The following is a 12,210-nucleotide window of genomic DNA, read 5'->3' as shown; positions in this document are numbered from 1 at the left end:
CCGGAACCCCCCGGCCCTCACCGCGTCCACCACCGCCCGCAGCGAGCCCCGAGCTGGGGCAGCACCGACCGCGGTCCCACCTGGGCTGGAGCCGCCTCCGAGCTCCGCCGCCGCCTCCTCGGGCTCCGGCTGCCGCCACCGCTGCGGAATGAAACGAACGCTCCGCCCGCCGCCCCTCCCATCCCCGCCGGAATCCATAGTGGCCAAAGGTTTCTCAGTGACTGGAATGGTCTCTCTTAGTTTGAGCTCTGCAAAGCAGAGTTTTTAAGTAGTGACAAGAAATCTCCACTCAGTTCTTCTCAGCCTCTCTCTGCCTTTTGCTGTGTGTGACCCAGGACCAGCACAACAACTGAGCTGCAGAACTGAGCTGCAGGATGATTGCAGTCCTGTCAGTCAGCTGGTTTGGGCCTGTGGGCCAGCAGGCTTGTGCAGAGTAACAGATCTGTGCTGTGTTCTTTCAGATGACAGCTGGCTGGATATTACACCAGGTGCTCTGGATCAGATGCTGAAGGAGACAAGAAATGAGTCCCTTCCTTCCACAAGTGAGGAAGAGGAAAAATATGACTTGGAAACAGTTGCTGAGAGCATGAAGGCTTTTGTGTCCAAAGTCTCCACGCACGAAGGAGCAGAAATGCCATGGTAGTAGCACTTGGAGTTTGGGTCTGGGGTAGAATGTTGCACTCTGCTGCAGCCCTGTGGTTGGTTCTGTGATGCAGAGAATCAGAGTTTGAAGGTGCTGTGCAGAGCAGGGCCTGAAGCAAAGCCAGAGCAGGGAACATGTGCTTGCTTTAAATCAGCTTGGTACCACTCTGGCACTGGTGCAGGTTCAAGTGCTGCAAGCTGAGCTGCTCTCTGTCCCTCAGGTTGATTTTGTGGTCTTCACAATTTTTTTCTATTATGCCAAGAATTCTTCCACTCACTGTTTCATGTCTAATGCATACAGGCTTCAAACTTCTGAGGACTTTTAAATTCCAATATCCCAACTTCAGTCCTGAGAGAAATCAATATGGTTTGTGCCTGTATGTGTCAGGCTTAGGCAACCATAAAAGCTTTATTTCTTTAAAAATCCTTTTATATTTCAGGTCATCTGATGAATCCCAAGTTACGTTTGATGTGGATTGTTTTACAAAAGCTCTGGACAGAATTTTAGGTGAGATTGCTTCTTTATTTGAAACAAATGCCAGCAGTGATTTCTTTGCTGTTTTACTGACACAAAATCATGTCCAGGGGCAGACTCAGAGGAGCTGGATTCTGATGATCTGGATGAAGAGGAGGAGTTTGGTTTCTCAGATGAGGATGATGAAGAGCTGGATGCTGGGAATGAAGGGCAGGAGCAGAAGGTGTCTGCTGAGGAGCTCGTGGGCAGTCTCAAGGCGTACATGAAGGAGATGGACCGTGAGCTGGCCCAGACCAACGTTGGGAAAAGTTTCAGCAGCCACAAGAGAGGGGTGAGTGTGCCTTGAGCTCTGATTTGCAGCAGTAATTTCCAAGCAGGAAATGTGCTGCAAGGGGCCGTTCTGAGTAATGTGATCAGGACCTTCCCACGTGCAAGCAAATGTGCTGGACCTGCACCATCATACCTTTTTTCCAAACTAAAGTTTACCTAAGCTTGGAATTTGCCCATCCTTTCCAAGGCTTAGTTCCATTTCCCTGTTGTTAGTAGTAGGGCAAGCAGCTGCAGCTTCACTTGTGAGTTCCTGTAGTAGTTTTCTCCCATAGGAAGCTGAGGCAGGACTCAGCAACACTTTGTGTCCTTCTCTTGGAACCTGATCTGGGTAATGGACAGTGGTGATTTTTAGCTGGCACGAGCATTTGGTGTCTGAATTCCTGTCTGTCAAGACTCAGGAGTGTACTGGACTTTGTTGGCTGCACAATTGTTGTTTCTTTTCTCCTGTGGTTTGCCTTTTTTTTCCCCCTTAAATCTGCTCATGCAATTTGATAAACCTTTCTCTTTGTACTCCCTGCAGGCAAGTTCTGTTGGAGCAGCCCCATGTGAGAGTGCTGGCCCTGATTCTGGAGCTGAGGCTGCTGAGCTGGCAGCCCTGGATGTGGACATGAACCTGGTGGCAAACCTGCTCGAGTCCTACAGTGCCCAGGCTGGCCTGGCAGGACCCACCTCGAACATTTTACAGAGCCTGGGGGTGAATTTACCTGAGAGCACAGAGCTCACTGGCAGCTGAGCAAGGCAGGGAGAGCCTTTGGACAGGACATGGCTGGTGGGGAGATGAAGCACAGACACACGAGCAGGATGTGGAAGAAGAGGCCAAAGGTTTTAATTTAGAGCATTCTGTTCATTTTGTGTCACTTCATCAGAGTGAACTTACCTGCAAAAGCTTCTGTTTGCACACTGTCTCGGTGGAAATGAGACTTTCTTAGTGGTGACACAATTTCAGAAAACTGAAAAATGATGTTGAATGAATGACTCAAATGAGGTTTTCTTTTATTACAGCACCTCTCTTCCATTTCCCAATCAGTGATCCAATTGGCCACATTTCTAAAACGTGCTCTTACCCATTGCTGAGTGGGTTCAGTATCTGGGGAGCAGTTCTTGTTCTGAAAATGCTGCTGCCTTCAGGGAGAGGTGGGGAAACACCACATTGCAGGAAGAGTCTTAGGGATTTGGGAATGCTGGTGAAATGTTGGGCAGACATTTAATCCTTGCCAAGAGCACGATGCTGCATTGTGAGATCTTCTGGCAATTCTGTAAGAGCCTGTTCCTTATTAAGCACAAGGATTTGAACAGTAATTGGAGCAAATGTGTAAATATTGGCCAGAAGTATTTTTAAAATATATTGAAATAAAAACAGAAATACAACTTGTTTACTGAACTCTTTTTGATGGTATGCATAACTTCCTCAGTGCAGTATCAGTTCTTGGAGTGAAAGTTCATTGGTCATTTTCTGAATGAATTCCATTATTGCTGAATGTTGGTATCATGCCAGCAGTAGCTGAATATGAGCCCAACGAGCAGGATGTGGAAGAAGAGGCCAAAGGTTTTAATTTAGAGCATTCTGTTCATTTTGTGTCACTTCATCAGAGTGAACTTACCTGCAAAAGCTTCTGTTTGCACACTGTCTCGGTGGAAATGAGACTTTCTTAGTGGTGACACAATTTCAGAAAACTGAAAAATGATGTTGAATGAATGACTCAAATGAGGTTTTCTTTTATTACAGCACCTCTCTTCCATTTCCCAATCAGTGATCCAATTGGCCACATTTCTAAAACGTGCTCTTACCCATTGCTGAGTGGGTTCGATATCTGGGGAGCAGTTCTTGTTCTGAAAATGCTGCTGCCTTCAGGGAGAGGTGGGGAAACACCACATTGCAGGAAGAGTAATTGGATCAAATGTGTAAATATTGGCCAGAAGTATTTTTAAAATATATTGAAATAAAAACAGAAATACAACTTGTTTACTGAACTCTTTTTGATGGTATGCATAACTTCCTCAGTGCAGTATCAGTTCTTGGAGTGAAAGTTCATTGGTCATTTTCTGAATGAATTCCATTATTGCTGAATGTTGGTATCATGCCAGCAGTAGCTGAATGTGAGCCCAGGCTGAGCAGTTTTGGGTTTTTTTTCAGTGAAAATGTGTCTGGAAGGCATGCAGCATGTTGCTTTCATGTAGAATGAAAAATCTATTTTAAATATGATAACTTTAGTTTCAACAAGATAAATTTGAAATAAAATACATAGAAATTCTTGATACACAGACACCAGCAAGGCAGTCCAATGCCAGGTCCAAATCAGCTTCTTAATTTCTCTTTATTTCTTTTTCATTCAGCAATTAATGAGTTGTCCTCCACTGAAGTTGTGTAATTTACTTTGCCAGCAGTTCAGGGAGAGCACTGGCAGGTTGGACAGGGATTAGAGATGGAAACAAGAGCTGGGAAGTGTGAAGAAGGTTCTGCTGAATTTCAAGGAATTTGGACTGCTGAGAGGTGAGAGACTCAGACAAATCTGTGGTGGAAAATGAAGTTAACAGTTTTTTTAAATTGAGACAAGGATAATGAGCAGTTAGTGGTGGAAAACAGAGGCACTTGAACCTTGGAAAGGGTTGATGTTTGACCAGGGAAGGTAATTTACACTGAAAATACATAAACTTCTCCACTGATGAGTAGTTAGATCAAGTTTAGATACTTAAAAAGAATGATTGAGTTGAAGAACATGATCACATTTAACTGCTGTGTGGCCTGTGCTATAGAAAATGTCCAAATAGATGGAAGGACTCCCTTAGTGCATGAGGAGAGCTCCTGAGCTGAGGTTCAGAACAAAGCTGCTCCTTTGCAAACACTCCAGCTGATGTTGCTGCTTGGATAATCTGACTTTTCCATCAGTGGGACTGGGATTTCTCTGGGGCTCTGCTCATCCCAACTATTTCCATTTGTTCAGCAGCTTCACAGAGGAGCCCTGCAACGCTCTGGGAGTGCTCCCAGGAGAGTTTGCCATGGAAGAAGAAGCATTTCCATGCTGCCTCTTCCACTGCTTTGAGGTAACACACCAGGCATCTCCACTTTTAATTCTGAGAGTGTTTTTAGTGAAGGAAACCTGATGGAATTAATTAGGGAAGACAAGTGGTGTGGTTCCTTTCAATGGATTTCTGTCAAAGTGTATTCTGATTTTGTTTAACTGGTCAATTTTCCCTTATTGTCTGTGTTTCAACTGGGGGAGTCCCCATTCACCTGCAATGTTGAGGGTATCAATGGAAAGAAACCCTGCCTTGGCCATTATTTCAGGGCTACAAATGGATGGGGAATCCCCATTTTCTTGCTGAAATAGATCAGGGAAGACCCTTTGTGATGGGATTTTATCAGTTTGAAATGAGAGCAAACCCTCAACTTTCATAATATTTCAGTTTACATTGACAAGGAATCTCTGTTGTGCCTTATTTTTTAGGGTTTAAATTGGTAGAGATCTCCACTGATTCCATCATTTGAAGGATTTATATTAAGGGGCAAAAAAAGGGCTGGGGAAAAAAGCTACAAAAAAGAGCAGGGAGGGGGTGAAGGCATCAAAAAAGGATGGGAACAAAGAGATCAGGGGAAAAAGTGGGGGCGGAAAGAAAGCGGCAAACAAGAGAGGAGGAAAAAATGGAGCAAAAAAGGGGGAAAAAAAGGCAGAGAAAAGCAGGAAAAATGGAGCAAAAAATGCAGCAGAAGAAGGCAGGAAGAGTGAAAAAATGGAGATGGCATAATGGTGAAAAAGTGGCATTTAGGAAGCAGGAAAGCTCTAGCAAGGTGAGGAGAAAACGGTGGGAAACATGAGAGGAAAAAGGATGGGAAATAGGAGGGAAAAAGAGCAGGAGTCCCAGAGACACCCCCACAGCTCAGGCGCCCCTCCCCAATCCCACAGACACCCCCAGGTACCCCCAAGAGAGCCCCTGCAAACCCCACAGACACCTGGGCCTGGATTCCTGCAGGAACACTGGGGAACAACCGGGCTCCTTGCAGCGGGATGGAAACAACGGCCAGGGCTGGGAATGTGTGCCCACTGTGCTGCCAGGCTGGGAATCAGCTGGGTGGGGCCATGCCATGGCAAAGGCTCCTGAACAACTGCCAGGTCTGTGGGCTCCAGCTGGAGCTGGGAAGCCAAGGGATTAGTCCAGGCAGGAGAACATCCCATCATGGGGTACTCCTGCAAAGTGGGCATGTTTGGAACAGAGCCTCTCCTTCAGCAGGCCAGCGCTCCCAGATGGAAATTCCCAAGGGCACGAGGCTGGGAAGTGAAGAGCAGAGCTGTTGTGAAGGTCAAGCTCAGTTCATTCAGAGAGATCACACGGGTCCCTTGAGCACTGTTACAGGTAGGAAGCAGAAAAGGAGAGATTTCCAGGAAAGCCTTTGTAGTTTGGTGGGGAAAAGGAGTCATGATACCCAATGGCTGCAGGGATGGTGATCCAAATTAGTTCAGATCAGATTTCCCTTTTTATAAATTGGTGAGGGTTATTAACCTTACCTGCAGTTACAAGGCCAAACAGTTTTGGAATTTATTCTAGTTTCATCTAGCTGTCCTCCATGCTGCATACTCACAGCAGCCATATTTAACTGTCATATGATGTGTGAATTTGGTTGTGTCCCTATCCCGAATGTCATCCTTCCTGGGCTTTCAGCTTCTTTTTTACATGCTGGTAAATCTTCTGCATCCCTCTGCAGTATTTCCATGGGTAAAACCACTGAAGAGCACAACCTAAAGGATGCTAACTACTGCTGAGCACAAGGACCAGTGGATGTTATATCAGCTTTCCATCTGCTGCTAGGTTGAAAAGTGAGCAAGATTTAGATGGGAGCTGAAGGCTGGGGAAGCTCAATTTGTTCAAGCAGTGCCTCAAACTGAACACAGGAATTGTACCTGTGCAATTACAGGTTGTTCTGACAACCTGTCTGCTGCAGCAGCCAGAGGTGAGCTGCTTGTGGTCCCCTCAAAAAGGTTTGCTGACAAATGACATTTACAAGGTGAGGTTGTCAGGGTGTTCCATGGAGTGCTTATGCCCTCTCAGGCCAAACATCAGGCTCAGTGTGTGTCCACAGTGTCTTGGAGCTTGTTTTAAGGTGAAACAATTTCTTTATGTAAGAACTGTAATACTGAAGTCAGACCTTGTGCCATCCACAATGATGGATAGCAAAGTGTGGCCTTTCCATACTGCAGCAGAGCAGCACAGGTGATGGGAGAGCATGTGGTCAGTGAATTTTCTACCCACACTGTTTCCAGATAAGATTTTTCTGAGTCGTGCCTTAAGTTTTAGCTTTTATATTTTTCAGATTCTGTACAGCTTTGGTGTGTAGTTCTGAGCTTCACAAAACAATTCCTTCTCTAGCTTGGGACCAAGGACAAATGATCCAAATTTCGGGCCCAAGAGCATAAACAAGGATGAATTGAAAAGAGAAAAGCAAGAAGGATGGGACTTCATAAACTAAAGCTGTAATTGCACAATTAACCCCAATATGCAAATGGAGCAGAACTTACAAAAATGAGAGACCCCGTGCCCAGTCATCCATTTCGTGACCATTTTGGTTCATCTTGGATGCAGCCCTGGCTGGGCTCTTGTGCTGCCCAAGGTGCATCCATTGAGGAGATCCTTTTAATAAATCCCTACTTTTTTCTTTAACTCTGTCTGGCCTCTGTTCTAGCTCAGCCTTCTCAAGGCATCAGAGATCAAACAAGTCGTGTCATGAGGTTTGCTTACTTCAGTCCTCTGCTGACACCTATTAGAGATCAACATGAGTTTTTATGCCCTGCTATTTTTGGGAGGTAGGTGACATGCCATGCTCAACCTGCTAGCCAAAAAGTTACATCTGATTCATCAGATGAGTGCTATCATTCCATATCCTGCTGACTGGTAATACCTATGAGCAGTTGGGCTGTAATGCCCCAGCTGGCAGTTTTTCAGTGCTGGCTCTTGCTGTAAATCCCTAAAAGCAGAGGGGTCTCAGTGATTTATACAAGCCAAGTGTCCCCAAAGAGGATTCAGTTAAGGGATGCATTCTTGAGAGAAATAAGTTTTTGCTCTGTGCCCTTCTGCCTGCCTGGTACCTTTTCCATGGGAAAGCCCTGCTGTGTTTTGGTGAGGAAGCCTCTGTCAGGAATTGCCTGTTCCTTTTTCTAGGTCACTTGCCTTTATGGAGCATGTCCTGTCTTGACTTCAGTGAGTGTTCTTCAGGCTTCAGACAGATTTCTGAGGCAGATGCAAGTGAGGACAATGTCCCTCACCTTGTTTTTCTGTCCTGTTCAGGGCTGGGTACTGCCTATCATCACTCCTGCTAGCTTAACATCAGGAATGGAGGCCACCAGTGTTGTTTCATAACTAAGTCTAAAGGGTCTGCATTGAGAATTTTATAAAACAGTTTAAAATGTAATGCTTTTCCAAAGATGTGATGTGATTATTATCTTGTAGCTGTTCTAGCTCTACCAAAAAATCCCCTATTTGAGTAGATTGAAGAGACTTTTTCTCTCGCTGGTAACTAAAATACCAGGAAGGGTGTTTGTACATGCCACCATGGCCTGAAGGAATCCCCTCCCAACCTCCTGAAGTAAAAGTAACCCAAGCAAACACAGTGTGTCTCAGAAGTGTGGAAGACTTATTTTTTTACTTGCTGCTCAGGTGTCAGGACTGCAGATTTTACCACTGCTCACCTGCAGTGAATCCCAGTGGTAGCAGTCAGGGACACATCCCTGTCCCCTTCAAGCACCTGGCTTTGCAATCGTGGCATCTGAGCTCTGACCAAGCAGGCAGAAAGGACTGTCAGCCCGAGTCAGCAGCAGATCAAACATCCTTTCCCTAAAGTGTCTCTTTCACTGAGCTTCCCTTGTCCAGATGGTTCCCTTGTTGTTCTTCATCCAGACAGGTGGCATCATTTCATCAGTGAAATCAGACCAGCTCTCCAGGCAAGGCTCAGACTTTGGCCTCAGGGTAAGAGGCCCTGATCCTTTCAAGATTTTTCTCTAAGTGCAGTTCTTGTTGTAGCAGTTCCTGTCACCTTTGCATTAGCTGTGTTCTTCTAAAATGCCTATGTGCTGTCTTGCTCTTCCCCTCTCCACCACCAGATAGCTCTGTTCTCTCTTTCTTGGGACAGAAGAAACTGTCTTACCAGTGGGGAAAATGTAGAAGCCCATTTAACATTCACACCAAAAAAAAAAAAAAAAGGGTATTTTGTATGAAAACAGAAGATTGAATGAGAAGAGAGAGAAGAAGAGGAGAGCAAACAGGCAGTGGCTTTTCTTCTGGTTTCTGACATCTCTCCCAGATCCATATCAACAGAGACACTGGAAAGTGCCACTCTCCCACTCTCCCTTTATTTTTGTTCTGGGAAAAAGGGTATATTGAATGTCCACCCAAGACAGAAGAAATGGAGGAAAATGGGGCATTGGTGCCATGGGGTCAGTGACAGCTGGTCACAACAAGTTGGATGCTTTGGAACTAAGAATTTTATTGTACATTTACTTCAAACCATGGGATCTCAGAGGTGATCCACTGTGCATGGGCCTGTCAGACCAGTTCAGAGACCTTTGTAGGTCAGTGTGTCTGAGTGCTGCCCTCACTGTGACAGAGCCCTTGCCTCCAGGGGCTTTGGAAGCTTTTCTGTGGAGCTTTGACAGTTCTGGTGGAATCACAGAGTAGATGAAGCCCTGCCTAAGCTGTCTGGGCACTCTGCTGCTGAAGCCACTCACGGATCAGCTGGTGAGCAATGGCCTGTTTGGGAGGGAACCAGGGTAAAAAACTACCATCATCTTGCTTGGAAGAGCTGGGCTCCCTCTTGAGACCCTCCACAATTTCCTCCAGGCCAAACCAACGGGCTTCCTCCAGCTCCAGGGTGTCCAGACTGATCTGGAAAGAATTGAGAGGGCACCAGTTCCTCAAATCAGCTTTGGATGTGGGCAGTGGCACCTTACTTCCACAGAGATCCCATTCTGGAATGCCCAGAGTGCTACATCCACACCTGAATTAGACTCTGATGCCAGCCCAGGGAAGGATATTTCTATCCACCAGCACTTTGTTGTGCTGGTTTCCATAGGGAAGCCACAAACCAGCCCTGCTCTGTCGTGGCAAAGTGGCTGAGCACAGTAATTAACGTGGTGAAATGTGACTGTTCTCTGGCAAATGTGTGAAGGAACCCCCTCTGTAAAATTCAGAGGGAAAAATCCAGGGCTGCTGGGCTCTGGGCTTGTGTATACAGCGACCTGAGTGAAATCTGGCACCTTGCAACAGGAGATGATGGGATTGTTTCAAAGTTTCTTCTGCACTTGCAGAAAAAGCCAACGGAAAATTGCATTTACGGAGGGTTTGATGCTCTCCTAACCAAATTCTGTGGGCTGAAGGAGGTTTTGCTGCCTGAGGCAGGCAGTGGAATAGCTCGGGGAGCCCGAGGCGCTCACCTCAGCCCGCTGCGCTCCCACCAGGGCGTGGCAGGCAATCATCAAGGAGCTGCTGGGGAAGGGCCAGTGCTGGGACGCCGAGTAGCGGAGCGACTCCACCTCCAGCCCCACCTCTTCGGCCACTTCTCGCCGCACTGCCTCCTCCACGTTCTCACCTAGAACCAACCGGAGTTAGACGAGGACGGCCCGGCCTCAGGGCAGCGAACCGTGGTGAGGGAAACGCAGGACACGCTCATTCCCACCCGCAGGAGCTCCAGCTGTGCTGTCCTGGAAACACTTGCTGGCGGGATGCTCCATTAAATTCATCAACCTCTGATAAACACAGGCACCAGAGACATTTTTGGCCCCATCTACATACAGATGGTGGACAGAACAATTCAATTTTAAGCCATTTTCCCTCCTGTAATGAGAGCTCTGTAGTTTTTCTTCTAAGCCAGACCGCAGGAGCCACAAAATGGATTTTAAAAGGATCAGGGGTTATAACCCAGCAAGTTTAAAGCCTATGTTTGCTATCAGGGACTAGAAGAACTGCTAGACACCTATAATTCCCATTCCTTTCAGGTACATTCTGTCTGCATGCAAACACTGATCTATTTAGATATGTGGGGGTTTTTTTTCCAGCTATCATAGAATCACACACTGGTTTGGGTCCAAAGGGACTTTAAGGATCATTTAGTTCCAACCTCCTGCTATCAGCATGGACACCTTCTGCTAGACCAGGCTGCTCAAAGGCTTACCCAGCTTGGCCTTGAACACATCTGGGGATGGGGACACAGATCACTGTGTCCATCCTCCTGTATGAACAGAGATTATGGCTGATGTCTCTTGCAGTAAGGTAGAAAAATCATAAAGAAAGGCTTCACAGAATCAAGCCTGCTCTCCTGGGGTCGCTGGCTGGCCTTGTCAAAGCCAGCATTGTGCAAGTTCCCATGTGAAAGCAATCCTGGTGTGAGCAGTTCCTTAGCATAACAATCTATCACTGGGTAAAAAACAACCAGCACTCATATAAACTGTTTTTACACTGTTAGATAGAAAAATGAAAACTATCTCTCACAAACAACTTTTCCTGCAAGTACACACCAGTGGTTTGAGTGAGGGTAACAACTTTTTAATTACCAATAAAAGTAATTGGCAAGAAACCTACTGACCAATTGGAGTCACACACGAGGTCTGTAAAACTGTATAAAAAGGAGTTATGTGACTAAAGAATGGGCTTTTTCCTCCATGAAGAAAACACATGTCCCCACACCCTGCATGCCCAGGGCCACGGTGCTGGATCAGAAGCACTCACCCATGTCACAGAAGCCTGACAGAGCCGTGAACATCCCCGGGGGAAACGAGGGCTGTCGGGCCAGGAGGCAGTGGCTCCCGTCGGACACCAGGGTGATGACCACTGGAGACACCTGCCACGTGCACCCAAAGCAAAACAAGGGCTTCAGACAAAACAAGTAAGTGAAAATTTTTGCTTTTCCTGGCTGGTTGAGGGTCGCTGGCTGACCACTAAAGACAAAGTACCCAGCTAGGCACAGATCCCTTTTCCTGCTCCCCCCCAGGGATGCCGTCCTGTCCCTGTGTCCCTTCCCTGTGCTGCCAGGGCTCACCTGAGGGTAGTAAGTGACTCCACTGGCGTGGCAGACACGTTTGCTGCCAGCTGGGTTCTTCTCAGTGGGCTGCCCAGTTTTGCTGCAGTACTGGTGGGAATCGTGCCACCGCAGGAGGGACTGGGCCTGCCAACACAGAGGAGCACAAACTCATTAAAAAAAATAAATATATATATACATATACCTAGGGGGAAGAAATAATTCCGAGCAGTCTCCCTGAATAATGCTTGGTGTGCAGTCATGGGGTTAAACTCTGATTATCTTTGGAAGCTTCAGAAAGGTGAATGAAGTATGGGCAGTGCTTTGAAAGTGCCAGATTCTGCAATCCATGTTTGCTGCTTCTAAATTTGAGTATGTTTGGGGGAGGTGGGCAAGAGCTGTTGTTTACTGGGACATAATGGGAGTTGTATTGGGAGCTGGACTATTTTAAAGAGTCTCCAGCCCTCAATATCTTCTTGAAAAATAGCCCAGGCATCACAGACATTATAAAGCACGAAAGGAAACATGAGCTAGTTCTTCTTATGGGTCAGGACAGCTGATTTTCACACAAAGGCCTTTTCTTAGGCCTTCCAAACACAGGGCACCAGCTTATAAGGGAGAGGGTTTAAAAGAGCAGCTCTCAGAGAAGATGTGTAACTTTGTTTGTGATTCCCAGTTTGCCTGATAGTTGTTGAGCTGAGGATTTATGTGATTTAGCACATTTCAGCTAAATGGCATAAATTACTGCAGTCATTTTTAAGCCACT

The 12,210-nt window shown here is 46.4% G+C and overlaps 2 protein-coding genes and 1 long non-coding RNA gene across 3 annotated transcripts in view; 2 read left to right on the top strand and 1 right to left on the bottom strand.

The window, feature by feature from the left end:
* LOC115948885 (protein ecdysoneless homolog) overlaps positions 1-2,470 on the top strand; it is a 7,541-nt gene extending 5,071 nt beyond the window's left edge. Inside the window, exons 3-6 of the mRNA XM_031064473.1 lie at positions 462-639; positions 1,083-1,150; positions 1,228-1,448; positions 1,968-2,470. Of these exons, the coding sequence (XP_030920333.1) occupies positions 462-639; positions 1,083-1,150; positions 1,228-1,448; positions 1,968-2,180 (680 nt within the window). The 3' untranslated portion in view covers positions 2,181-2,470. The remainder of the gene's footprint in view (positions 1-461; positions 640-1,082; positions 1,151-1,227; positions 1,449-1,967) is intronic.
* A 6,423-nt stretch (positions 2,471-8,893) lies between these two features.
* The window catches only part of NUDT13 (nudix hydrolase 13), a 6,924-nt gene continuing 3,607 nt past the window's right edge, over positions 8,894-12,210 (bottom strand). Inside the window, exons 6-9 of the mRNA XM_005430029.2 lie at positions 11,466-11,591; positions 11,156-11,267; positions 9,865-10,019; positions 8,894-9,316 (exon numbers count right to left, since the gene is read on the bottom strand). Coding sequence (XP_005430086.1) covers positions 9,122-9,316; positions 9,865-10,019; positions 11,156-11,267; positions 11,466-11,591 — 588 coding nt within the window. The 3' untranslated portion in view covers positions 8,894-9,121. The remainder of the gene's footprint in view (positions 9,317-9,864; positions 10,020-11,155; positions 11,268-11,465; positions 11,592-12,210) is intronic.
* LOC115948883 overlaps positions 10,730-12,210 on the top strand; it is a 5,082-nt gene continuing 3,601 nt past the window's right edge. The window contains exon 1 of the long non-coding RNA XR_004082652.1: positions 10,730-11,312. This is a non-coding gene — a long non-coding RNA (uncharacterized LOC115948883). The remainder of the gene's footprint in view (positions 11,313-12,210) is intronic.

Source organism: Geospiza fortis, unplaced genomic scaffold (assembly GCF_000277835.1).
Source record: "Geospiza fortis unplaced genomic scaffold, GeoFor_1.0 scaffold48, whole genome shotgun sequence".
Lineage (NCBI taxonomy): Eukaryota > Metazoa > Chordata > Aves > Passeriformes > Thraupidae > Geospiza > Geospiza fortis.
Note: the sequence above shows the minus strand (reverse complement) of the source record. Positions and strands in the feature narration are given on the sequence as shown.